The following is a 25,105-nucleotide window of genomic DNA, read 5'->3' as shown; positions in this document are numbered from 1 at the left end:
TATAGGAGAATCTCTCAAAAATGGCCTTCCAATCAGCAGCAGTAGTCACAGCTGGGGGATGTTTTGAAAAACAAGGAGGGGGCCAGGTGCGATGATTCATACCTGTAATCCCAGCAATTTGGGAGGCCGAGGTGGGTGGATTGCTTGAGGTCAGGAGTTCGAGACTGGCCTGGCCAACATGGTGAAACCCCTGTCTCTACTAAAAATATAAAAAATTAGCCGAGCGTGGTGGCAGGCACCTGTAATCTCAGCTCCTTGGGAAGCTGAGGCAGGAGAATCGCTTGAACCCGGGAGGTGGAGGTTGCAGTGAGATGAGATCACGCCACTGCACTCCAGCCTGGGAGACAGAGAGACTCCGTCTTAAAAAAATAAAAAGAAGGAAAGGTGGGCACCAAAAGCTTGACCATTTTCAAAGGGTCAGTCCCCAGCAGGGAAGGCCGGGTGTGAGTAAGGCCCAGGCATCCCCATGGGTTTGTCTCTGTGCCTAACCCCAGTGATTGACAATGTCTGAATCCTCCACGGAGCACGGGAATGTCAAAGAGCTGTTCCACTTGAAATCTCTTCAGGACCATGGGATAGAGCAGGCCTCTCCCAGGGACCTCCTGGGGCACACAGTGAGTGTGGAGAGAGGCATTGTCACCCTAGCTGGGCCCCAGCCTGGCTCTGGCACGGAGGAGTGCTTAGCTATTGTAGACAGTGTGGCAGCCTTGGGAAAGAAATGGCAACGGTTCCAGCTGAAAACACAGGCTTTAAGTCACTTTGCTGAAAATCAATTTGCTGAAAGCTAATTTACTAAAAGCCCATTCACCAGATGACCTAGTTGCTGAACTATTTAGGAGTTTTTATGAGGCTTTGGTGTCATTCTTGTGCCTGCCTCTGCCCTGCCTCTGCATAAATCAGATTATATGTGAGTCGTGCTGATGTGCTGGGGGAGAGGGGAATGTTCTTAAATGTAGGCTAGTGCAGTCTCTATTTTTGTAGACTTCTGTCCTGCCTCAGCTCCTGAATCTGGCCAGTCTCTGCCTCTTATCTACTGTTTTGACTCAAATGAGGATATTTTCCTTTAAAAGCAATTTAATCTCTTCTGTATTTTTGTAGGTATGTGCTTTGGCATTCTGTAAAGTTAGGATTGCTGTTGGCTGCAAGCCACAGAAAACCTGACTAACAAGTTAGAAGTTTTTTGTTTTTGTTTTTGTTTTTCCTTGTAACTAGAAGTCTGAATGAAGCAGTGCAGAGCTAAAGCTTTCTCATACTTCTTGATGTGCTATCACTGACCTTGGCTTCAGTCCTCATGTGGAAAGATGGCTGCTGCACCTTCACACATCACATCTATATTCCAGGCAGGAATCAAGGGACGGGACAAACGGCAAGCAAGAGCTGGGCTACTCCTCATGTCAGAGAAACCAGAGCTTTTCAAAGCCCCAGCCAGCGTACTTCTTACTGTCTGTCACTGGCCAACACTTGTCACCCCAGTCTGTGCTTCTGCCCACATACCTATTCCCACTGCTGTATCTGGAGGGGAAATGATGTTGGGTGAACTATCCTAGGCCTGGTTTAAGGTTTTATTTAAAAGCAATGTTTTACTCCCTAAGTGAGGGAATAGGACTTTTTAAGCAGCTGAAATCTATAGAACACACTGGGTCATAAGAGTATATGAAATGGGGTTATTACTGTCGCGGTAATCTCATTTCTACCCATCAGTTCATGAGGTCTGAGGAAACTCAGTATACAGAGGTGAATAAGACATGATAAGCATGAATTCTAGAGCCAGATAAAACGCATTCTGGATTATAGGAAAGGTCAAGCAAGGTGTACTCGGATTTGGAAGAAAGAAAGGAAGCCCCTCCTGGTGTGGAGGATTAACATGAGCAGAGTGTCATGTACCTCTAATGCTTATTTTTAAAATTTATGTCACTGAAAATTTATTTCTATTTAGTGGTTACCTTTGCTACCTCTACATGCCTGGATTCTAATTCCTAAGCCTCTAGCTGAGCTTCCTGAATGCCAAAGGAAGAAAAAAGCCCCTTGAGTATTTCCTGACAGCCACAAGTGGGCTCTTAGGAGCAGTCAGTGACTCAGAAAAACCATAAGAAAGATTCACCACAATCTGATTTTTGTTATTTTACTGAAAATCAGTTGGCTTACAGTTAGCAAGCATTATTGTTAAATCATCATAAACATCACAAAGACTAGCGCAGGCAGAAAATTGGATAGTTCTTTAGGGAGAAAATAGTCTATTTCCAGTTATAATGCAATAGCTACTGGGAACAAAGAAGATGGTTTTAAAACCAAATAGAACTTTCTTATAATTAGCTGTGGAGCCCTAATTTCTTGATCTGTAAATTGGGAATAATTATATCCACATGTAGAAAGCATTACTGTTATTCACCAACATCTGGTTCTCCTTTACTCTGAGCACAGGGGGTCATTGCACTTCCCTGCTCACTTGAAGTTGGGTGTGTCCATCTAACTTGTTCTGGCCAATGAAATGTAAGTGGAAGTGCCAAGTCTTCCAAGTAGAAGGATTTAAAAGTGCTGTAGTCTTATCACTCTATTTTCCCTGACCCAGGAATTGTGGAATTAGTGTCAATAGGGAGGGTTCATATGATCAAAACAGCCTAGAATCCCAGCCAACATGTGGAATGTTGCTCAGACTCAGAGCCACATCTCTGAGTAAGAAATAAACTGCTAAGATAAGGATAAACCTCTAAGGTTTGGGGCGGGTTGGGGGAATGTTTATTACTACGGTATGGTTTGTTACTACAGTACATCCTAGCCTATTCTGACTATAGACATCACAGAGATTAAAATTATAGAAGATCTCCCATAGGAAATTATCTAGAAAAATAGTGTACCTGCTGCAATAAATGTCTGGCAATATTAGTATTATGTATTAACGAAATACAGAAAAACAGGAAGGATATTAACAAACGGTGCTGGGGAAAAAAAATGGGTAGTCAAAAGCAAAGGAATGAAGTTGGGCTCTTATCAAACACTATATACAAAAAATAACTCAAAGACCTAAACATAACAGCTAAAACGATAAAACTCTTAGAAGAAAACTTAGGAGAAAAGCTTCACGACATTAGATTTGGTAATGATTTTTTGGATATGACACCGAAGGCCCAAGCAACAAAAGAAGAAACAGACAAATTGGAGTTCATGAAAATTTTAAATTGATGTACGAAAGGACTATCAACAGAGTAAACAGGCAACCATGGAATGAGAGAAAATATTTGCATATCACATGTCCGGTGAGGGATTAATATCCAGAATATACAGGAAACTCCTAAACTCAACAACAACAACAAAAATCTGATAAAAAAAAATAGACAAAAGACCAAACAGGCATTTATCTGAAGAAGATATATAAATAAATGGCCAATAAGCACATGAAAAGACACTCGAGGTCACTAACCATTAGGGAAGGCAAATTCAAAACCAGAAGATAACACTCCACACCCACCACCCAGTGAAAAAGCTGTATCAAAAATACTCAGAAAATAACAAGTATTGGTGAGGACTGGAGAAACTGGAACACTTCCGGATTGGAGCGCTGCTGGTTGGAATATAAAGTAGTGTGGCCACTATGGAAAAGTCTGATAGTTTCTCAAAAAGCTAAAAATCTAATTACCATATGGCTCAGCAAATCCACTTCTGGAAACGTACCCAAAAGAACTGAAAGCAAGGTGATAATAGATTGGATGTTGTCCCCTGTAAATCTCATGTTGAAATGTAATCCCCAATATTGGAGGTGGGGTCTGGTGGGAGGAGTTTGGGTCCTGGGGGCGGATCCCTCATGGCTTAGTGCTGTCTTCAAGATCGTGAGTTCTCCTGAGATCTGGTTGGTTGAAAGTGTGTGACATCGTCGCCTTCATTCTCTCTTGCTCCTGTTCTTGCCATGTGAGATGCCTCCTCTTGCTTCACCTTTTGCCATGATTGTGAGCAGCTCAAGGTCTCACAGAAGCGAAGACCATGCTAGCGCCATACTTCAGGTATAGCCCACAGAACTATGAGCTAATTAAACCTCTTTACATTTTTTTCTATTTTTCTTGTTTCCAGTGGGCTTGGATTTTTAAAATTTTTTTTAGGTCCCAGGGGTACATGTACAGATCTGTTATACAGGTAAATTATGTGTCACAAGGGTTTGGTGTACAGTTTATTTCATCACCCCCGTAATAAGCATAATTCCCAATAGGTATTTTTTTTTAATTCTCTCCCTCCTCCCACCCCCCACCCTTAAGTAGGCCCCAGTATCTGTTATTCCCTTCTTAGTGTCCATGTGTATTCAATGTTCAGCTCCCACTTATAAGTGAGAACATGTGGTATTTAGTTTTCTGTTCCTGTGCTTGTTCACTTGTGATAATGGATTCCAGCTCCACCCATGTTGCTGTAAATGACATGATCACATTTTTTTATGGCTGCATAGTATTCCATGGTGTATGTGTACCACATTTTCTTTATCCAGTCTACAATTAATGGGCATTAATGTTGATTCCATGTTTTTGCTATCATGAGTAGTGCTGCAATGAACATATGCATACATGTGTCTTTATGATAGACTGATTTATATTCCTTTGAGTATATACCCAGTTACGGGATTGTTGGGTCATATGGTACTTCTGCTTTAAGTTCTTTGAGGAATCATCACACTACTTTCCATAATGGCTGAGCTAACTTACATTTTCATCAGCAGTGTATAAGTATCCCTTTTCTTTGCGACCATGCCAATGTCTGTCATTTTTCGCCTTTTTCATAATTGCCAGTCTGACTGGTGTGAGATAGTATCTCATTGTGGTTTTGATTTGCATTTCTGTAATGGTTAATGATGTTGAGCATTTTTGTTTCATGTGCTTGTTGGCCTTGTGTATGTCTTCTTTTGAAAAGTTTCTGTTCATGGCCTATGTCCACTTTTTAATGGGGTTGTTTTTCTCTTGTAAGTTTAAGTTCCTAATAGATTCTGAGTATTAGCCCTTTGTCAGATGCATGGTTTGCAAATATTTTCTCTCATTCTATAGGTTGTCTGTTTATTCTGTTGATAGTTTCCTTTCAACAGAGTAAAAGGAAACTAAGGTGCAGAAACTCCTTAGTTTGATTAGGTCCCATTTGTCAATTTTTGTTTTTGTTGCAATTCCTTTGGCATCTTTGTCATAAAATCTTTGCCAAGGCCTATGTCCACAATGATATATCCTAGGTTATCTTGCAGGGTTTTTATAGGTGTAGGTTTTCCATTTAAGTCTTTAATTCATCTTGAGTTGATTTTGGTATATGTTGTAAGGAAGGAGTCCAACTTCAGTCTGCTGCACCATTTATTGAATAGAGAATCTTTTCCTTGTTGCATATTATTGTGAACTTTGTTGAGGATCAAATGGTTGTAGGTGTGTGGCTTTATTTCTGGACTCTCTATTCTGCTTTTTGTGTACCAGTACCATGCTGTTTGGTTACTGTAGGCTTGTAGTATAGTTTGAAGTCAGTAATGTGATGCCTCTAGCTATGTTCTTTTTGCTTAGGATTCCCTTGAATACAAGCTCTTTTTTTGGTTCCATATGAATTTTAAGATTAATTGTCTAACTCTGTAAAGAATGTCACTGGTAGTTTGATAGGAATAGCATTGAATCTGCATATTGCTGTGGGCCATATGGCCATTCTTACAATGTGGCTTCTTCCTGTCCATGAGCATGAAATCTTTTTCCATTTGTTTGTGTCATCTCTGATTTCTTTGAGCGTATTTTATAATTCTCATTGCAGATATCTTTCACCCTCCCTGGTTAGCTGTATTCCAAGGTATTTTATTCTTTTGTGGCTATTGTGAATGAGATTGCATTCTTGATTTGGCTATCAGCTTGAATGTTGTTGGTATACAGATATGTTACTAATTTTTGTATGTTGACTTTGTATCCTAAAACTTAGCTGAACTTATTAAATCTAGGAGCTTTTGGGCAGAAACTATGGAGTATTCTAAGTATAGAATCATGTCATCTGCAAACAGATAGTTTGACTTCCTCTCTTCCTATTTGAATGACTTTTATTTCTTCCTCTTGTCCGATTGCTCTGGCTAGGACTTGCAGTACTGTGTTGAATAGGAGTTGTGAGAGTGGAAATCCTTGTCTTGTTCTAGTTCTCAAAGGGAATGCTTCCAGCTTTTCCCCAGGGTATGATTTTGGCTGTGAATTTTTCATAAATGGCTCTTATTTGAGGTATGTTCCTTCAATGCCTAGTTTGAATGTTTTTAGCATACAGGGGTGTTGAATTTTACTTAAGCTTTTCCTGCATCTATTGATATGATCATGTGGTTTTTGTTTTTAGATCTGTTTATGTGATGAATTACATTTATTGATTTGCATGTATTAGACCAACCTTGCATTCCAGGGATAAAGATTATTTGATTGTGGTGGGTTAGCTTTTTGATATGCTGCTGGATTCAGTTTGCTAGTATTTTGCTGAGAATTTTTGCATCTATGTTCATTAGGGGTATGCACCTGAAGTTTCCTTTTTTTGTTGCATCTCTGCCAGGTTTGGGTATCAAGATGATGCTGGTCTCATGAAATGTGTTAGGAAGGAGTCCCTTCTCAATTTTTGGAATAGTTTTAGTAGAAATGGTACCAGGTCTTCTTTGTACATCTGGTAAAATTTGTGAATCCATCTGGTCCTGGGCTTTTTCTGGTTGGTAGGCTTTTTTATTACTGATTCAATTTTGGAACTCATTATTGGTCTGTAAAATGCTTCAATCTTGGGAGATTATACGTTTCTGGGAATTTATCCATTTTTTCTAGGTTTTCTAGTTTGTATGCATAGAGATATTTGTAGTAGTCTCAGAGTATTTTGTATTTTTGTGGGATTGGTTGCAGTGTCCCCTTTGTCATTTCTGATTATGTTTATTTAGATCTTTACTTTCTTTATTAGTCTAGCTAGTGGTCTACAAATCTTATTTATTCTTTCAAAAATCAAACTCCTCAATTTGTTGATCTTTTGTATGGTTTTTCATGTCTCAGTTTTCTACAGTTCAGCTCTAGTTTTGATTACTTATTGTCTTCTCACAGTTTCAGGGTTGTTTTGCTCTAGTTTTTCTAGTTCCTTTAGGTGAAATGTTGGTTGTTAATTTGAGATTTTTCTAACTTTTTGATGTGGGCATTTAACGTTATAAACATCCCTCTTAACATTGCCTTAGCTATGTCCTAGAGATTCTGGTATGTTGTATCTTTGTTCTCACTAGTTTCAAAGAATTTCTTGATTTCCACCTTAATTTCATTGTCTAACCAAAAGTCATTTGGGAGCAGGTTGTTTACTTTCCATGAAATTGTATGGTTCTGTGTGATTTTCTTAGTACTGATTTCTGTTTTTATTGTGCTGTGATCTGAGAGTGTTCGATATGATTTGGGATTTTTGAATTTTCTGAGATTGTTTTATGGTTGATGTGTGGTCAATTTTAGAGTATGTTCCATATGCAGATGAGAAGAACGTATATTTTGTTGGTTTTGGGTGAAGAGTTCTGTAGATCTCTGTTAGGCCCATTTGGTCAAATGTTGAGTTCAGGTCCTGAATATCTTTGTTCGATGCCTCGACGATCTGTCAAATACTCTCAGTGAAGGGTTGAAGTCTCTCACTATTATTATATGGTTCTTTAGGTTTCTTCATACATCTCTAAGAATTTGCTTTATGAATATAGGGGCTCCTGTGTTGGGTGCATATATACTTAGCATAGTTAGGTGGTCTTGTTAAATTGAACCCTTCACCACTATGTAATGTCTTTGTCTCTTTTGATCATTATTGGTTTAAAATCTGTTTGGTCTGAAATCAGAATAGCAACTCCTGCCTTTTTCTTTTTTCTGTTTGCTTGGTGCATTTTTCTCCATCCCTTTACCTTTAGCCTATGGGTTGTGTTACATGTCAGGTGAGTCTCTTGTATATAGCATACAGTTGGGTCTTGCTTCTTTATCCAACTTGCTACTCTATGCCTTTTAATTGGGGCATTTATTAATAGCTTGTTTATAGTCAAGGTTAATATTGATATGTACAAGTTTTTTTTTTTTTGTTTTTTGTTTTTTGGTTTTTTTTTTTTGAGACAGAGTCTTGCTCTGTCACCCGGGCTGGAGTGCAGTGGCCGGATCTCGGCTCACTGCAAGCTCTGCCTCCCGGGTTCGCGCCATTCTCCTGCCTCAGCCTCCCGAGTAGCTGGGACTACAGGCGCCCGCCACCTTGCCCAGCTAGTTTTTTGTATTTATTTTTAGTAGAGACGGGGTTTCACCATGTTAGCCAGGATGGTCTCGATCTCCTGACCTCGTGATCCGCCCGTCTTGGCCTCCCAAAGTGCTGGGATTACAGGCTTGAGCCACCGTGCCCAGCCAATATGTACAAGTTTTATTCTGTCATGTTGTTAGCTGTTTATTATATCAACTTGCTTGTGTGGTTGCTTTATAGTGTCAGTGATCTATGTACTTAAGTGTGTTTTCTTGGTAGCCAGTAACAATCTTTCCTTTCCGTATTTAGAACTCCCTTAAGGACCTCTTGTAAGACAAATCTGATGGTAACAAATTCTCTTAGTATTTGCTCGTCTGAGAAGGATCTTATTTCTCCTTTTCTTATGAAGCTTAGTTTGGCCAGATATGAAATTTTTGGTTGGAATTTCTTTTCTTTAACAATGCTGAATATAGGCCCTGAATCTCATCTGGCTTGTATGATTTTTACTGAAAGGTCTGCTGTTAGCTCAATGGGGTTTCCTCTGTAGGTGACTTGTTCCTTCTCTCTAGGTTCCTTTAATATTTTTTCTTTCACTTCAACTTTGAATAATCTGATGACCATGTGTCTTGGGGATGGTCATCTTGTATAGTATCTCACAGGGGTTCTTTGCATTTCCTGAATGTTGGCCTCTCTAGCAACATTTTCATGGATACTATCCTCAAATATGTTTTCCACGTTGCTTGCTTTCTCGCCCTCTTTTTCAGGGATACTAATGAATCATAGATTTAGTCTCTTTTTGCAGTCCCATGTATCTAGGAGGATTTGTTTATTCTTCTTTATTGGTTTTCCCTTACTTTTGTTTGACTGAGTTATTTTGGAGAACTGATCTTTGAGCTCTGAGATTCCTTCTTCAGCTTGGTCAAGTCTGCTGTTAACACTTGCAACCATAGGGCAAAATTCTTGAACTGAGTTTTTCAGCTCTAGTAATTCAAATTGTTCTTTCTTAAAATGGCCATTTTGTCTTTCATCTCCTGTAGTGTTTTATTGTATTCCTTAGATTCCCTGGATTGGTGTTTGACTTTCTCCTGAATGTCGATCTTCCTTCCTATCCATCTTCTTCAATTTATGACACTTCAGCCACTTCAACCTGGTTAAGAACCATTGCTGGGGAACTAGTGCTGTTTGGAGGCAAGAAGACACTATGGCTGTTTGAGTTGCCAGAGTTCTTGTACTGATTCTTTCTCATCTGCATGGGCTGATGCCTCTGTCTTTGAAGTTGCTGTCCTTTGTATGTTTTTTTTTTTTAACTTTCTTTGATGCCTTTGGGGGTTTGATTGTGGTATAAGGGTGGGTTCAGTCAACTGACTTTTGAGTCTAGTCCACTGCTGAGTCTTGCAGCCACCTCTAATTAGTGTCACATTTCTTTTGTTGGGGGTTCTGGTTCATGGGGCTCCCTCAAGTAGAGGCTGCAATTGGCAGATAGGCTGTATGCCTGCTGGGTCATCCCTAATCTTCTGTCTGAGTGCTTCCCAGGGAAACACAGTGTCACGCCCACCTGCAGAGTTCAAACAGAAGTGGGACTGTGGGCTGCAAGCTGTAGTGAGTGTGGCCTGTCTGGTTACGATAGGTGGGGATAGCTGGAGTTGCCTGTCCCGTCATCCAGGTATTTCTGGGATGACAGGAGGCTGTTCCCCTCAGCAAATTCAGTCAGAAGTAGGACTCCTGGGCTGAGAGCACCATCAGGTGTGGTTCACTTGGCTATGAGAGGTAGAGGTAGGTGGAGTCACTCAACCCACTGTTTGGCTGTCTCCCAGAACAACAGGAGGCTGTATCTGCTGGCTACGTTCAGACAGAAGCAAGACCACTTGGTTGGAAGCTCTAGCAGCCCTTGCCCACCTGGCTACCAATGGCAGGGGTGGGTGGGGTTGCCCATCCTGCCATCCAGGTGCTTCTCAGGATGATAGGAGGCTGCACCTGCCAGCTGAGTTCACATAGAAGTGGGACCACTGGGCTGGAAGTCCTAACAGCCATTGCCTGCCTGGCCACCAGGGGGTAGGTGAGGCCCCCCACTCTGCCATCCGGGCGCTTCCTGGAATGACAAGAGGCTGTGCCCACAACTGAATTCAAGTGGAAGTGAGACCACTGGGCTGGAATCTCTAGCAGGCATTGCCCTCCTGGGCTACCAGTGGCAGGGGTGGGTAGGGTCACCCACTGGCCGAGTTCACACAGAAGTAGGCTGCTGGACTGGAAGCTGGTGCTGAGCCTTTTCTGGTGAGAGTGGGCAGGACAATCCTACTGCTCCCAGGCACTGTGACTGCAGCCTCTACTGGGGCCATGACACCAGTGCTGGTCTGCTGCAGAACTCAAGACTCGTAGAGGTCCCGTTAGACTCAAGAGTTTCTCCTGCAAAACATGCAAGTGGCTCTTTGTCTCAGTTTAGAAGCGTGGTTGGAGAGGGTATGCTAGGGTGCCAGGGGGATTTTCCTATTCCCAGTTTTGCATAGATCCCTGTGAAGAGTGTGAATCCCTCAGGAGACTCTCACTCACTCACCCTTTCCCATGATGAAGAGGTTCTTCCAGCTCTGCACTGAGCCAAGACAGGCTGGTACCCAGCTTCCCTCTTCTCTGCTCTCTGTGTTCCCCTGCTGTTTTGATGGATCCTGATGTGTTCCTTAGATGATCAGCCTGCAGAGTCAGCATTCACTAGCCCTTTCGTTTCCTCTCCATGACAGCAGTGCACATGAGCTGCTTCTAGTTTGCCATCTTGACCCAACTCCCTTAAACCTCTTTTCTTGATAAATTACCCAGTCTCAGGAATTTCTCTATAGTAATGCAAGAACAGACTATCATATAGTGTCTGGAGGAGATATTTGCGTACCTATGTTTATAGCCACATTATTTACAATAGCAAAAAGGTGAAAGCAATTCAAGTGCCCATGAATGGATAAACAAAATGTGGTGTATATACATACACAATGGAATTTTATTCAGCTTTTAAAAGGGGAGAAATTCTCATACATGCTACAACATAGTTGAACCCTGAAGATAGTATACTAAGTTAAAGTCACAAAAGAACAAATACTGTATTAGTCGAATTCATACAGAAAGTAGAATGACTGTTTCCAGGGGCTAGGGGGAGGGAGAAATGGGGGGTTACAGGTACAAATTTTCAGTCTTACAATATGAAAACAGTTCTAGAGATAGACGGCAATGATGGCTGCATGACAGTGTGAATATACTTAATGTCATAGAACTGTACATGGCCAAGTACAGTGGCTCACACCTGTAATCCCAGCACTTAGGGAGGCAGAGTCAGGAGGATAGCTTGAGCCCAGGAGTTCTAGACCTGCCCAGGCAATATAGTGAGACCCCATTCTCCATGGGGAGGGGGGGAAAGGAAAAAAAAAAAAAACCCTGTACTTGTAAAAAATAGTTAAACTGGTAAATTATGTGTTATGTATATTATACACAAATTAAAAGTAAATTTTAAAAGTTAAAGATGAAGTTTAAGGAGAAGCTCAGGAAATAAAAGAGATAACTTTTACTTGAAGATTCTAACTGTTTGGCTTGGTCCACCAGTGCAAAGGTGTTCCCTGACATGAAATTCTCCATGGACTTTAGCTCTAACTTGAAGAGAAATGTCATCACAAAGGGGCCTAGTGTTACCTGGTCCTTTATTGATCTGAGGTGAAGCAACTCAGACAAGGTACTGGAAGGAAGTGGCTCCATTTCTGTAAGGTCAAGGAAAGCTTCTTTATGTCAGCTGGGATTTGATTCAGTTGTGTATAACACCAACACCCCCAAATAACTTTGGCTTTAGAAAGACAGAGGTTTATTTGGCTTTCACATAGAAAACTCCAGAGACACACCAACTAGAAATGGCTTGGTAACTGTACAATCAATGTGACCCCAGCTATCACACCACAGTTCAGATGGGATGAAGGAGGAAGAAGAAATGCATGGAGAGCCTGCCACTGAGTGAACTCCCTTTAATGAGATTTCTTTTTTTTTTTTTTTTTTAATTTATTTATTATTATTATACTTTAAGTTGTAGGGTACATGTGCATAACGTGCAGGTTTGTTACATGTGTATACTTGTGCCATGTTGGTCTGCTGCACCCATCAACTCGTCATTTACATCAGGTATAACTCCCAATGCAATCCCTCCCCCCTCCCCCCTCCCCATGATAGGCCCCGGTGTGTGATGTTCCCCTTCCTGAGTCCAAGTGATCTCATTGTTCAGTTCCCACCTATGAGTGAGAATATGCGGTGTTTGGTTTTCTGTTCTTGTGATAGTTTGCTAAGAATGATGGTTTCCAGCTGCATCCATGTCCCTACAAAGGACGCAAACTCATCCTTTTTTATGGCTGCATAGTATTCCATGGTGTATATGTGCCACATTTTCTTAATCCAATCTGTCACTGATGGACATTTGGGTTGATTCCAAGTCTTTGCTATTGTGAATAGTGCTGCAATAAACATACGTGTGCATGTGTCTTTACAGCAGCATAATTTATAATCCTTTGGGTATATCCCCAGTAATGGGATGGCTGGGTCATATGGTACATCTAGTTCTAGATCCTTGAGGAATCGCCATACTGTTTTCCATAATGGTTGAACTAGTTTACAATCCCACCAACAGTAGTGTTCCTATTTCTCCACATCCTCTCCAGCACCTGTTGTTTCCTGACTTTTGAATGATCGCCATTCTAACTGGTGTGAGATGGTATCTCATTGTGGTTTTGATTTGCATTTCTCTGATGGCCAGTGATGATGAGCATTTTTTCATGTGTTTGTTGGCTGTATGAATGTCTTCTTTTGAGAAATGTCTATTCATATCCTTTGCCCACTTTTTGATGGGGTTGTTTGTTTTTTTCTTGTAAATTTGTTTGAGTTCTTTGTAGGTTCTGGATATTAGCCCTTTGTCAGATGAGTAGATTGCACAAATTTTCTCCCATTCTGTAGGTTGCCTGTTCACTCTGATGGTAGTTTCTTTTGCTGTGCAGAAGCTCTTTAGTTTAATTAGATCCCATTTGTCAATTTTAGCTTTTGCTGCCGTTGCTTTTGGTGTTTTAGACATGAAGTCTTTGCCCATGCCTATGTCCTGAATGGTACTACCTAGGTTTTCCTCTAGGATTTTTATGGTATTAGGTCTAACATTTAAGTCTCTAATCCATCTTGAATTAATTTTCGTATTTAAAGTTCATATGGAACCAAAAAAGAGCCCGCATTTCCAAGACAATCCTAAGTCAAAAGAACAAAGCTGGAGGCATCACGCTACCTGACTTCAAACTATACTACAAGGCTACAGTAACCAAAACAGCATGGTACTGGTACCAAAACAGAGATATAGACCAATGGAACAGAACAGAGTCCTCAGAAATAATACCACACATCTACAGCCATCTGATCTTTGACAAACCTGAGAAAAACAAGAAATGGGGAAAGGATTCCCTATTTAATAAATGGTGCTGGGAAAATTGGCTAGCCATAAGTAGAAAGCTGAAACTGGATCCTTTCCTTACTCCTTATATGAGATTTCTTAAAAGCCCTCCCCAGTGATCTCTGCTTGCATAGCCTTGGCTACCCCTAATAGCAAGAGATTGGAAATACGTGCTTTTAGTTCAGCACATTCTCCCCCAACTACAGCTGGAATTCTGCCAAGGAGGAGGGAGAAATGCATGTTTATTATGCAGCTAGCAGTGTCTGGGGCGATCGATACCTCCTTCTTTGTCTGTTTCTTCACACAACGAATTTCCAAGTTGTATGCCTGGCTGTGGGGAGCTCAGTTAAGTGTCTGCACTCTGGAGTTTGTTTTCTGCACTGGGAATGGGGAGATTCTCACTAGAAGATGTGTCAAATTTGAAAAAAAAAAATATTTAAAGGTCTAGTGTAGTATGAATGAGAGATGCCCATTACATTCTCTAACCATCAAATGATGTAGTTCAGGTAAAAAGAGAGGCTCAAAACATGCCCCATAGTGTCGTGTAAAACACATTTGAGATGTTTCAGAGGTGCTAGATCAACCCCTAACACATGAATGGACCTCAAAAAATCACTGAGGAATTTTCTGCCTGAGACAACCCTACCCACCTTAAATCAACCATCAGGCAGCCTCTTAGGAAGGAAAGAGCCAAGGAGCAGAAGGTGGGCTTGGGTCTTCGATCTGTTCCAAATGAACGGGTGATCTGGAGGTTCCTGTAGCTGTTTCCTCTCTACAAAATGGGGTTGTTGGGAGAATTCATGAGAAAATGTATGTATTACTTTGTAATCTATAAGAGCACTGAAGGAATATTAGTTGTCTGTTGCTTAGATAGTAAGCGATTATTAATTTAAATACCTATGATATAGAAGACAATACACTAGATACTTTATAATAATGTTCCTCTACCTCTGTCCCCAGTCATTACCACCACTGCACATGCCCAGCCCACACAATCCTGTAAGATGGGTGTTATCTTCATTTTATGCATCAGGAGCATGAGATTCAGAGCCATTGAATAACTCGCTCAAGGTCATGCAGCTAGTAAGTGGCTACGCCTAAGTTTCAATGGCATTCTCTCTGTTTCCAAAGCCCATTTTCTTTGTGCTAGTACAATGATGCAGAAACCACACAATGCTTCAGAAAAAATGTACTTTTCTCAAATTGCCCTTTATAAACTAGGGAGAGCAAAGAATGTAAAGAAACTACTGCTGCGCTAAAGGTAAAGCTGAACTTAAGAGGTTTATAGGGCTCTCCTGAGGCTGGGATGTGGGAAGAAGTGGCAGAGTCCTGTCACATCTGCTCAGAAAGCACCTTATCCACTGTGCTCTCCAGGATTTAATCAGGGAAGGACAGGAGGGATCCTTCCCTTTTTTTTCTGAGATAATTGTCACTTGAGAAGTTGAACAGCAAGTGAAAACATCTTGTTCTGAGAGAAAAGTGTCTGTGGAGCCTTTCCTTTCACACACCATAATCATCAACTTTCAAACTCCAACTTTCAAAGCTCCACTGAAATGGCTTCCAAATTGGACTGAATTATCATGTCTGGGAGATATTCAATGTGGTAGACGAATAACATCTCCCTCTGCCCCCCCACCAAAAAAAAAAAAGCCCACGTCCTAAACCTGTGAATGTTCCTTTATATGACAAAGTGTCTCCACTGCAGATGTGATTAAGGACCTTGTAATGGGGGAGATTATCCTGGATTATAGAGGGGGAGTCAATATTATCACATGGGCCTTAAAACAAATAACAACTTAAGCTGGACATGGTGGCTCATGCCTGTAATCCCAGCCCTTTGGGAGGCTGAGACGGGCAGATCACTTGAGGTCAGCAGTTCGAGACCAGACTGGCCAATATGGTGAAACAACATCTCTACTAAAAATACAAAAATTAGCTGGGCATGGTGGTTGGTGCCTGTAATTCCAGCTACTTGGGAGTCTGAGACAGAATTGCTTGAGCCCCGGATGTGGAGGTTGCAGTGAGCCAAGATCGCACCACTGCACTCCAGCCTGGGCAACAAAGTGAGACTCTGTCTCAAAATAAAAAAAATAAAATAACAGCTTAAAATATAAGAAGCATTAAAAAAAAAACAAGAACTTTTTCAGGTGCAGTCAGATGAGATGTGACTACAGAAGAAAGGCACAGAGTGATGCTGGAATGTTGCTGGCTTTGAAAATGGAGAAAGGGGGCCCGGAACCCAGAAATGCAGGCCGTCTCTAGAAGCTGACAAAGGCCAGGACGCAGCCTCTCCCCTAGAGCCTCCAGAGGGAAGGCGGCCCTGCCAGCATCTTGAGTTTAGCTCAGTGAGACCCATGGTGGACTTCTGACCCACAGAACTGTAAGACAGTAAATCTGTATTACTTTAGTCGACTGAGTTTGTTGTAATCCGCTACAGAAAGCAATAGAAAACTAACGCATTCAGGATAATTCCTGGTTGCAAAGTTTCTTAGTCTGTGTAGCAGAACATTTCTGAAAGATCTGATCCTTTTTTCTTGCTGTCCATTTCCAATTAATAGCCCTGTTGATTCTGCCTGTAGAAATAATACATGTGACATACGCTACTACCTTTGAGGACTGGCTTTGTGCCAGACTCTTGCTATATACTTTCTGTACATTTTTCTCCATCTTTACACCAACGTTTGCCAAGCAGGTAATACCTCCTTTTTATCAGATGAGGAAATTGAGACTCTGGGAGGCTAAGTGACCTGCCCAGGGAGAAATGGTGGAGCCAGCATCCAAACTCCCTGTCCTATCTGGCAGGCACCTCTGGGAGGAATGTCATCAACATTCTGGAACCTGGCTTTCCCTCTCCGTCCTCACAGCCATGGTCCTGGCATAGGTTCTTATATCCTGCTGAAGTGGCGTTGACGTTGTCTGTCTGGGGTAATACCCGAGGTTGGTTGCCTCATACCAAGGAAATTAAGAATGCAGACACACAAGGAGTGAGTTTAAGAACAGAAGTTTAATAGGCGAAAGAGAAAAGCTCCCTTGTGCAGAGGGAAGAGGTTTGGAATGGATCTCTTGGTTCCCAGTGCTACGTGGTTGGTTTTATAGATGAGCCGGAAGCAGTGTCTGATTTACATAGTGCGCAGAGGATTGGTTGGACCAGGCATTTCATTTACATAGTGCACAAAGAAGCTGGCAGCTCCACCCTAATCTTTTATTATGCAAATGGTTCTCTACCTGGCTGGCGCCATGTTGCCTGCTTCTTTACTGCACACAGGATGACAAAGAAAAGGCGGGAGCCTCCATGTGGAACATACCTGGCTTCCAGGTACTCCTTTTCTATTGGCACAGCTGCTGGCATTTACCTATGGAAACTTCCAGCTTGCTTATCTATGTTTGTAGCTTGATTTTTCAGGCTGCTTTCTGTTAGAAAAAAAATTATTCTGGGGGCTGATTTTTATTAAAAGCAACTTCCACTGGGAACTCTCTTACCCTCATTATCTGCTTAAATAATTTCTTTTTGGCTCCTCTGCCACTGCCAGGGTTATGTCTCGTGAGTCCTAAGATGTCTCCCACCTCAATTGTCCCTGACGGTTTGTTACGCACAGAAGGCAGAACAACCTGTTGAAATCACAGACCTGTTCTTGCCACTTCTCTGCTTAAACCCTCCCAGGGTTCCCCACTTTATGTCGCATAAATCCAACCTTCTTAGCATGGCATTCAAAATCCTTCACAATCCAGCTCTGAGTTCAGTCCACCCCTTCAAACTCTCCATGCTACAGACCCATCAACATGGTAGCCTTGCACCAGAATATGCCATGGACGTTTCCTCACCATATATATGAACCTCTTCACATGCCAGACTAGGAAACTGTGGATCAGAGATGTGAAGGTACTGCCCTAGGTCACATAGTTTGTATGAAACAGAGTCAACACTAGATCCAAGTTCCCCATTAGACCACCCTGGAGCCTTAAAGATAGAATCTCTGATCCCTCCACTTCCCTCCTCTACTGCCATTACTGAGTGAACCCAGCCACCCTCTTGTGGGGAGGGCTACTGATCTGTTTTCCATATGGAATTGAAATCTAACTTACCTCTCCACTGCTTAAAATTCTTCAATAGTTATCCATTGCCCTTAAAATAAAGACCCAAACCCTTAAGGATATGGCCCCTGCATGACTTTCCAGCTCCATCTCAGGACCCTCTGCATCTCACTATGACGCCCTTTCAGACTCCTCTGTGTGCCTTGCACCCTCCCACCACGGGGCCTTTGCACATGTCATCATCTGTCTCAGAGCTCTTCTTTCTCTCCATCTCTTCTTCTGTCATCTCTCTTCAGCCATCCCTTTCCCAGGATGCCTCTCTGATGCCAGACTGGGTGCAGGCCCCCTGTAAGGTGTTCTTTCTCTGCTCCCAGTATTTTGTTTCTGTTTAGTCCATCAGTCTGTAATGATCTATGCGTGTGGTTGTTTTATGTCTTCTCTCCATCAAGCTCTGTGTTCCATGAGTTTGAACAAGGACTTTATCTGTTCACTTTTGTATCCCCAGTGCTGATTATAGCACCTGCAGTGGATAGAACTCAATAATTATCTGTTAAATGACTAAGCACCAAATGGCCCCAGCTGTGAAGTAGATCTTGTAATTTCCGTGTATGTGTCTTATAAAGGAAAGAGCAAGAGGGGTACCAGTGTTTCAACCTCTGGTGACACAGAACTGGATATCCCATCCTGTGGGGTGGTGGTGGTGGTTGTTATTGCTGGTATTAATTTTGTTTTGCTTTGTTTGGGGGGAAAAGATTCAAATGTTGTAAAATACATAAATAAAACCTTTCTGAAACAGATTTAAACTGTAAGAAAACTCTAAGCTGTCAAATGAATAAATTTAAATTAATCTTATTTAAGAACACAAGTAGGAACTCATGACAACTTCTTGGGAAATGGGCTTAAAAAAAAAAAAAAAAAAAAAAAAACACTGTAATATCTTTAGCACCAGGGCTGCACAATTAGGCACGGAACATTATTTAATTTTTACATGCAGGACAGGCATATGCAATAAACTATGTATAGAATACCAGACATAGCTGATTCCAAAATTACCATTGCTTTCCACTGCTTCTCACACATTTCTTAAGATGCCATCTGATCTGAAAGTGTTTCAAATACTGCTCCAGGCTTTTAGCATTTGGATGTCTTTTGACATCAAAGGAGAGTTAATGAGCTCTGTTTAACTTACAAGGATTTTAAACTTTTAGCTTTTTAGTATGAATTTGAAAAATGTACATTTTGTCAAGAGTTTACCTGTCATCTTCCTGTCCACAATCCAGCAGAAAGTAGAATACCTTACTTTCACATTTATCCTAAAATAATGCTGTTCTCCTTGTCAACATCACCAGAGGTGTATTCATACTTTTTCCTAAACCTCATCCATGAAATACATTCCTTATCTGGTGCCTTTCTTGGATGACCCATAATTTGAAGATAAAATATCGTGGGGAGCTACTGTTTGTCCTATCTCTGCCGTATCCCCACTGTCCAGCACATAGGAGACACTCGGTGAATATTTTTAAATGGACACATAAGTTTATTAAACTTTTTACATGAAAAATAATACCTTTTTATTTTAGAAGTTTTAGGAGAAATAGACAAAGTAAAAAAGATGATACTACTTAAAGATAATCATTAATATTTTGACATATTCTTCCTGACATTTTTTGCTATGCATGTATATATATATTTTCTTTTTACAACATGCTATACATACAGTTTTCTAGCCTGTATATTTTCCTACTTACAATATATTCAATGTATATATTCCATACCATCAAATATTTTTAACTACACCATTAATTATGGCTGTGCAATATTACACAGTAAAAATGAATGACAGTTTGTGTAACCAATCCCACTAGAAAACATTGCCAATGCAGTAAATGTTCTATTTCAGCATTTGGGGAAAACAGGGCCTTATGGTTACTAGTGAGTATCTAGGGCCAGAATTCAGTGAAAAAGGCTTAAGTCCAAAATCACACAGAACATGCTTTTAGTCTTCCTTTGATGGACCAGGAACATTCTAAAAATGGCTTTCTATATAGAAGTAAATGTTACCCTTTAGAAGACATCTGTGCTAGACTGTCAAAACAGTAGCCCTGGTGTTTCTGGTGTCAAGAAGGGAACTCCAGCCTAGCCTCCCAACACCAACAAATGGCTCTTGCTGATAGAAAAAAGAAATGGTTGTCATATTGATTTGCATACAAGGCCGAAAATTGTGCATGGGAATTGAGACTAAATATTCCAATTCTTCTGTTTCCTTATTATATCTGAGAAAACTGCGCCTCATTTCAAGTCCCTGCCTTAGGTAGGGTGGCAGATTTCTGTGTTATGAAGAGCAGAGGTTTACTTTCGAGAAACACTGACCCCATTTGACAAGTGCGTAGGATATCATTTCTAAGACTGGTTTTGAAATTAGTTTGTGCTTAAGCAGCTGGGTGTGGTGGCTCCTGCCTGTAATCCTAGCACTTTGGGAGGCCAAGGTAGTCAGATCACTTGAGGCCAGGAGTTCAAGACTAGCCTGGCCAACCTGGTGGCCATCTCTACTAAAAATGCAAAAAAAAAAAAAAAAAAAAAAAAAAGGTGTGGTGGCAAGTGCCTGTAATCCCAGTTACTTGGGAGACTGAGGCATGAGAATTGCTTGAACCCAGGAAGTGGAGATTGCAGTGAGCCAAGATCGTGCCACTGCACTCGAGCCTGGGCGAAGAGTGTAAGACTCTGTCTCAAATAAAATAAAAATTTGTGCTTAAGATTCATGATGAAATCTGGCACATATGGTAGTCAGGCTAAGTGCTGAATAGTGCCAGGGATGGCCATTCATATCATGGTCTATGGGAACACCATACTTGGTGGACCTTGTATATCTGACAAAAGAGAATTCCTGCTGGTGGCATGGAGCTGCCCCTGATCCATCCACACAATTATATTTCATATATCTTACAACATATTATAAAGTTCCCATCTGGAAACTGCCACAGAGCATAAATCAAAATAGGTTTCTCCAGAGCCAACTACTACTATTGAACATGTTCTGCAAGTGGTGACTTTAATAGAAAATCCACAACATCTCGTCTCTAGATGGAAATTTCAACAATAAGGTATTTTAGATGATTTATGTGACATTGTCTGCAAGCCAGTTTCACAGCCTAAGTGAATGTGTTCTGTAAACTATAAGGATTACACAAGGTTAAGATATAAGGGACAGGTTCAATGTCTAGTAATTTGTTATAATATTTTCAGGTTGTTTGCTCTAAAATTTTATTTTTATATTTTTCCGATACAGAGTCTTACTCTGTCACCAAGGCTGGAGTGCAGTGGCACGATCTTGGCTCACGGCAACCTCTGCCTCCCGAGTGGCTGGGATTACAGGTGCGTGCCACCATGCCTGACAATTTTTGTATTTTTAGTATAGAAGGGGTTTCACTATGTTTGCCAACCTGGTCTTGAACTCCTGGCCTCAAGTGATCCACTTGCCTTAGCCTCCCAAAGTGCTGGGATTACAGGCGTGAGCCACCACAACTGGCCTAAACTTTTATTTAAAATAAAGTACTTCTAATAAAATCTCTGACCCAGAACTAAACCTCTCAGGATATAAGCAATTTCATAAAGATAACATTGATCTAAGTTAATTTGAGGTCACTGTTGATTACTATGAGGTGAAAGTGCCTTATTTCATGCTGCCCAAGGGATAAAACATGCCTTATGTCTCATAAGTTTGAAACCTGGAGGCGGGGGTTGGAGCAGGGAGAAAATGTTTCTTTTCCATCTCTTCCAAGAAGGGTTGATCTGTCCCCTTAGCACCCAGCACAGTGCCATGCATTTGACATGTTCTTAGAAGCTCCCAGATGAGGAAGAGAGGATTAGTATATGGGGAGGATCTGGGTCCTCCATGATCCTCTATGAGCCCACAACGATCCTTCGGCTGATGGCTCCTGGCAAGGTGTAGATGAAAAGGACCAGGAAGATGATGAGGATGATCAGAATGAAAGCAATGATGATGTACTTTTTGTAATTCTTCCAGATGAGGTGGTACAGGCACTTAAAGGGGCTCATGAACCAGGAAAAGGAGGTGTCTGGGCGGCTGAGGGGGAAGGAAGAGAAAATCAAAAAGGGGGTCATCCTGTCAACACTCAGAGTGCTTAAGACACCCAGGAAATGTTTCTGACTCCCACTTTCTGAGGACCCATAGGGAGAGGCCTGAAAATGGGAGAAGAGCATGTGACCTGAAGCAGGAGCAGCCTGACATTGTATGATGAGGATTCCTGTACCATGGTTAAAGGCTGGTGTGGAGCAGAGAGCAAGAGTCCAGTTAGAATCCAGCCCAAGGCCCCATCACCCTCCATCTGTCCCACCTACCAGCTCAAATCCCACCTTTTCTATGAAGTCTTTCCTGACAGCCTCAGACCCCAGTGATTCCCTTCACTTCAAGTTCCTAACTCTTTCATTGCTTGACTCACCCTCTTTTGAAACTACGGAGTCTTCTACACTCTGACAACTATTTTATGAATGCGTTATTTTCCCCAAATAGATCGAAAGCTCCTGGAAGGCATAGTTTATGTCTTATATTTCTTCTTATATTTAGCTTTTTCTTCAAAAAGCTACACAGGTTGGAAGGCACCGATTGACTGCCTCCTGGCTTCCTGGGTATCTCACAGGACTGCTCTAATGAAGTGTCCATATCAGACACCAGTGAGGACTGCAAAGGCCCCTTCCCATTTCTGATGTTCCCACTCACAACTCCACTCACTTGGGCTTGGCCAGGGGCTCTGGCTCCTTTCGGGCTTTTCCAACAGGATTTTTCTCAGCTTCTTCTGCTGTAACTAGGTGGAACTCAGCTTCAACTTTGCCCTGCAAAAAGATGCAAAAGCTTTTGTTTCTAGTCATAAAGACCCACTGGGCCAATGGCAACCTTCTAGAAGTGTTACCAAGTTGGAGAATTCCAGAAAGTATTTTGATTATCCTGCTGCTTTATTTTGATAAATATTGTTGCTTTTTTGGTCCTGGGAGAAGCTATTTTTATGATGAACAGCAAAAGCCTAGGAATGATGTTTCAAGATTTGTGGAAGGAAAGCGTCCCATGTGTCCACACAGACACATAAGCCCAGTCACATGTACTACTCTTCTTGTAGACACTTGATATTTGAAGAAATATTGCAGTAATTAGAAAGGGGACTAATTGAGTGGCAGACCCTTTTGAATCTGCTACAGTCTGTCTTCTCTGTCAATTCTCAAGAGGAAATTGATGACAGTGACCCCACATTTGCTGAATGGTGTTTCTTTTCTGTCATTCTTCATTCTTTTTGTTGTCCCCACTAGTGATTTTAGGGTTATCCTTTTATTACAGCACTCCCTCCCTCTTCCCCTGTTCTCTCAATAAGAAATGGCCTATTTTATTTGAAAATTGTGAGTAATGTGTTTCTTTAGAACACTATGCCACAGTTCTCGGCAGGGACGTATGTCTTGATTTATCAAAGGATGAGATAGGACCCCCACAAAAGTTAGCCATTCTCCTTTGTTCACTAATTCATTCAGCACTTTTGGGGATCCTTTGTATGCCATGCATTGCTCTAGGCACTAGAGACTTAATGATGAAGAAAAGCAGAACTTCTGATCTCCTGGAGCTCCTATTCTTGGTGACAGAGACTCTCATTTCTCCTGCCTCTTTTGGTTTTGCGCATTGAAATTCAAGATGATAGGAGGGAGGCAGAGCTGGTAGGAGTGAAGCATTTTATTACACATGATTGCTGATAAAGCTTCTTCCTCTGAATCACACATGAACTGGGCATTACTTCACTTCACAGACATTATTGATTTTTTACCCCAATACAGAAGTCTAAGATTCCGATGAGCCAGTGGTCTTGTGTTAACTTACCCATTCACCCTAAAAAGGCCAGGACTTCTTCACAAGTAGGTTTGGTTGCTGGCAGCCATTAAAATATAATCATGAGAGATATAAGAAAGATATAGAATACATATGGGGTAAGGTTGCGGGGCAGGAAAAGAGAGGGAGCGGCATGGCTGCCTGAATTAATAAAGAAGTGCAGTGGACTTTTATTACCAGTGAAATCATGAGTTTAGATGGTCTCATTCGTCCTTTGAATGGAACCCTGGCCCAACTCAGAGTAGCATTAAATGTCCTATGATCTAGAAATGTTTCATGAAAACATGTATATATGTAGTCTCTCATTCCTGTTGAGAAATCTTAGCCCCATAGGCAATGACTTGCACATATAGGCATTCAGAAAATATTTGAAAACTGTGGGGAAAAAATATAAAGCTTCTATTGATTTTAATTTCTCCTTTACACATTCATCAATAGTAGAGTAATAATATGTATAACTGTAATTGCAATGCTTTACTGATTGCTCACTTTGCCCCAGGTTTGTCTGTTCTATCATTTATCTGTCCATCAATCATAGCAATAAGCAAGGTAGGTCTCCCTTGTGTAGATACAGAAATGAAAACACAGAGATCAAATAACTTTTCCAAGGTCATACAGGCAACAAGCCAACCAACTGGAATTTGAACCCAGGTCTGTATGATACCAAAGCTCATACTCTTTCCGTTATAGCAGGCTGCCTTCCAACTTACTCATCTAATTGCCAGAAAATTGGACTAGAAGGTTTATAAGAGCCTGCCTAACTCTAACATGAGATGACTCCATAATTGTCTTCATGATCACCATCCAATGGCACTTGGCTTCTTGAGTCTCAGTTTTCTGATCTGTCAAATGGCCAGATGCTTTCTAGAGCTATCTGGTTCTAACTTCTAGGATTGATGAAAGGCAGAGTTAAGGACTTGATGGCTGGGAGAGACTCAAGAAATAAGTCCAAAACTCATGGAGAAATGGCGTCCAATACACAAAACAGACTTATTTCCAGAGATCATTCACAGGTAACTTAAGCTCCGCTGAGCAGAATATTATGCACTAGGAACTTCATCCACTTCCTCTAATTTGAAGTAGAGTCAGCTTAAGAGGAGCTAACCAATTGCTAGGATCCAGAATGCTTGGAAGAGAGAAGAGAAATCAACAGAGAGTAAGTTAGGGCCACAGTAAGAGGATCGCAGTTGCCCCTTTGTTCTCTACTCTTAATAACAATAAACTCAACTCTGGCACTTTATAACTTGCATGGTGTTTTATGCATGCATTAGCTCATTTAACCTTTTGGGCAATCTGACAAACTATACAGCATTTTTATTGCCATTTTACAACCAAGGAAACCAAGGCTTGGTGATGTTTGCTAACTGATGTTAAAAAACCTGGATTTGCACCAAGGTCCTTTGATGCCAAACTCCATTCCTTTGCCACTTTATGTGTCTAAATGGCACTTTGTTCTGGAAGAAAAAAGTAGGCTATTTATGTAACAATGAATAAATGTGCCATTTCTGAAATATTCAGGAGGAACCCCATACATAATTGCTGTCATTGCTCTGGCATTAGTATATGCT

The 25,105-nt window shown here is 41.2% G+C and overlaps 1 protein-coding gene across 1 annotated transcript in view; it reads right to left on the bottom strand.

Annotated features, from left to right (window-relative positions):
• Positions 1 to 21,275: 21,275 nt before the first annotated feature.
• The window catches only part of FER1L6 (fer-1 like family member 6), a 170,165-nt gene continuing 166,335 nt past the window's right edge, over positions 21,276 to 25,105 (bottom strand). Inside the window, exons 39-40 of the mRNA XM_025394519.1 lie at positions 22,404 to 22,504; positions 21,276 to 21,737 (exon numbers count right to left, since the gene is read on the bottom strand). Of these exons, the coding sequence (XP_025250304.1) occupies positions 21,554 to 21,737; positions 22,404 to 22,504 (285 nt within the window). The 3' untranslated portion in view covers positions 21,276 to 21,553. The remainder of the gene's footprint in view (positions 21,738 to 22,403; positions 22,505 to 25,105) is intronic.

Source organism: Theropithecus gelada, chromosome 8 (assembly GCF_003255815.1).
Source record: "Theropithecus gelada isolate Dixy chromosome 8, Tgel_1.0, whole genome shotgun sequence".
In the NCBI taxonomy this organism is placed as follows: Eukaryota; Metazoa; Chordata; class Mammalia; order Primates; family Cercopithecidae; genus Theropithecus; species Theropithecus gelada.
The sequence above is the reverse complement of the archived record's forward strand: the minus strand, read 5'-3'. Positions and strand labels throughout refer to the sequence as shown.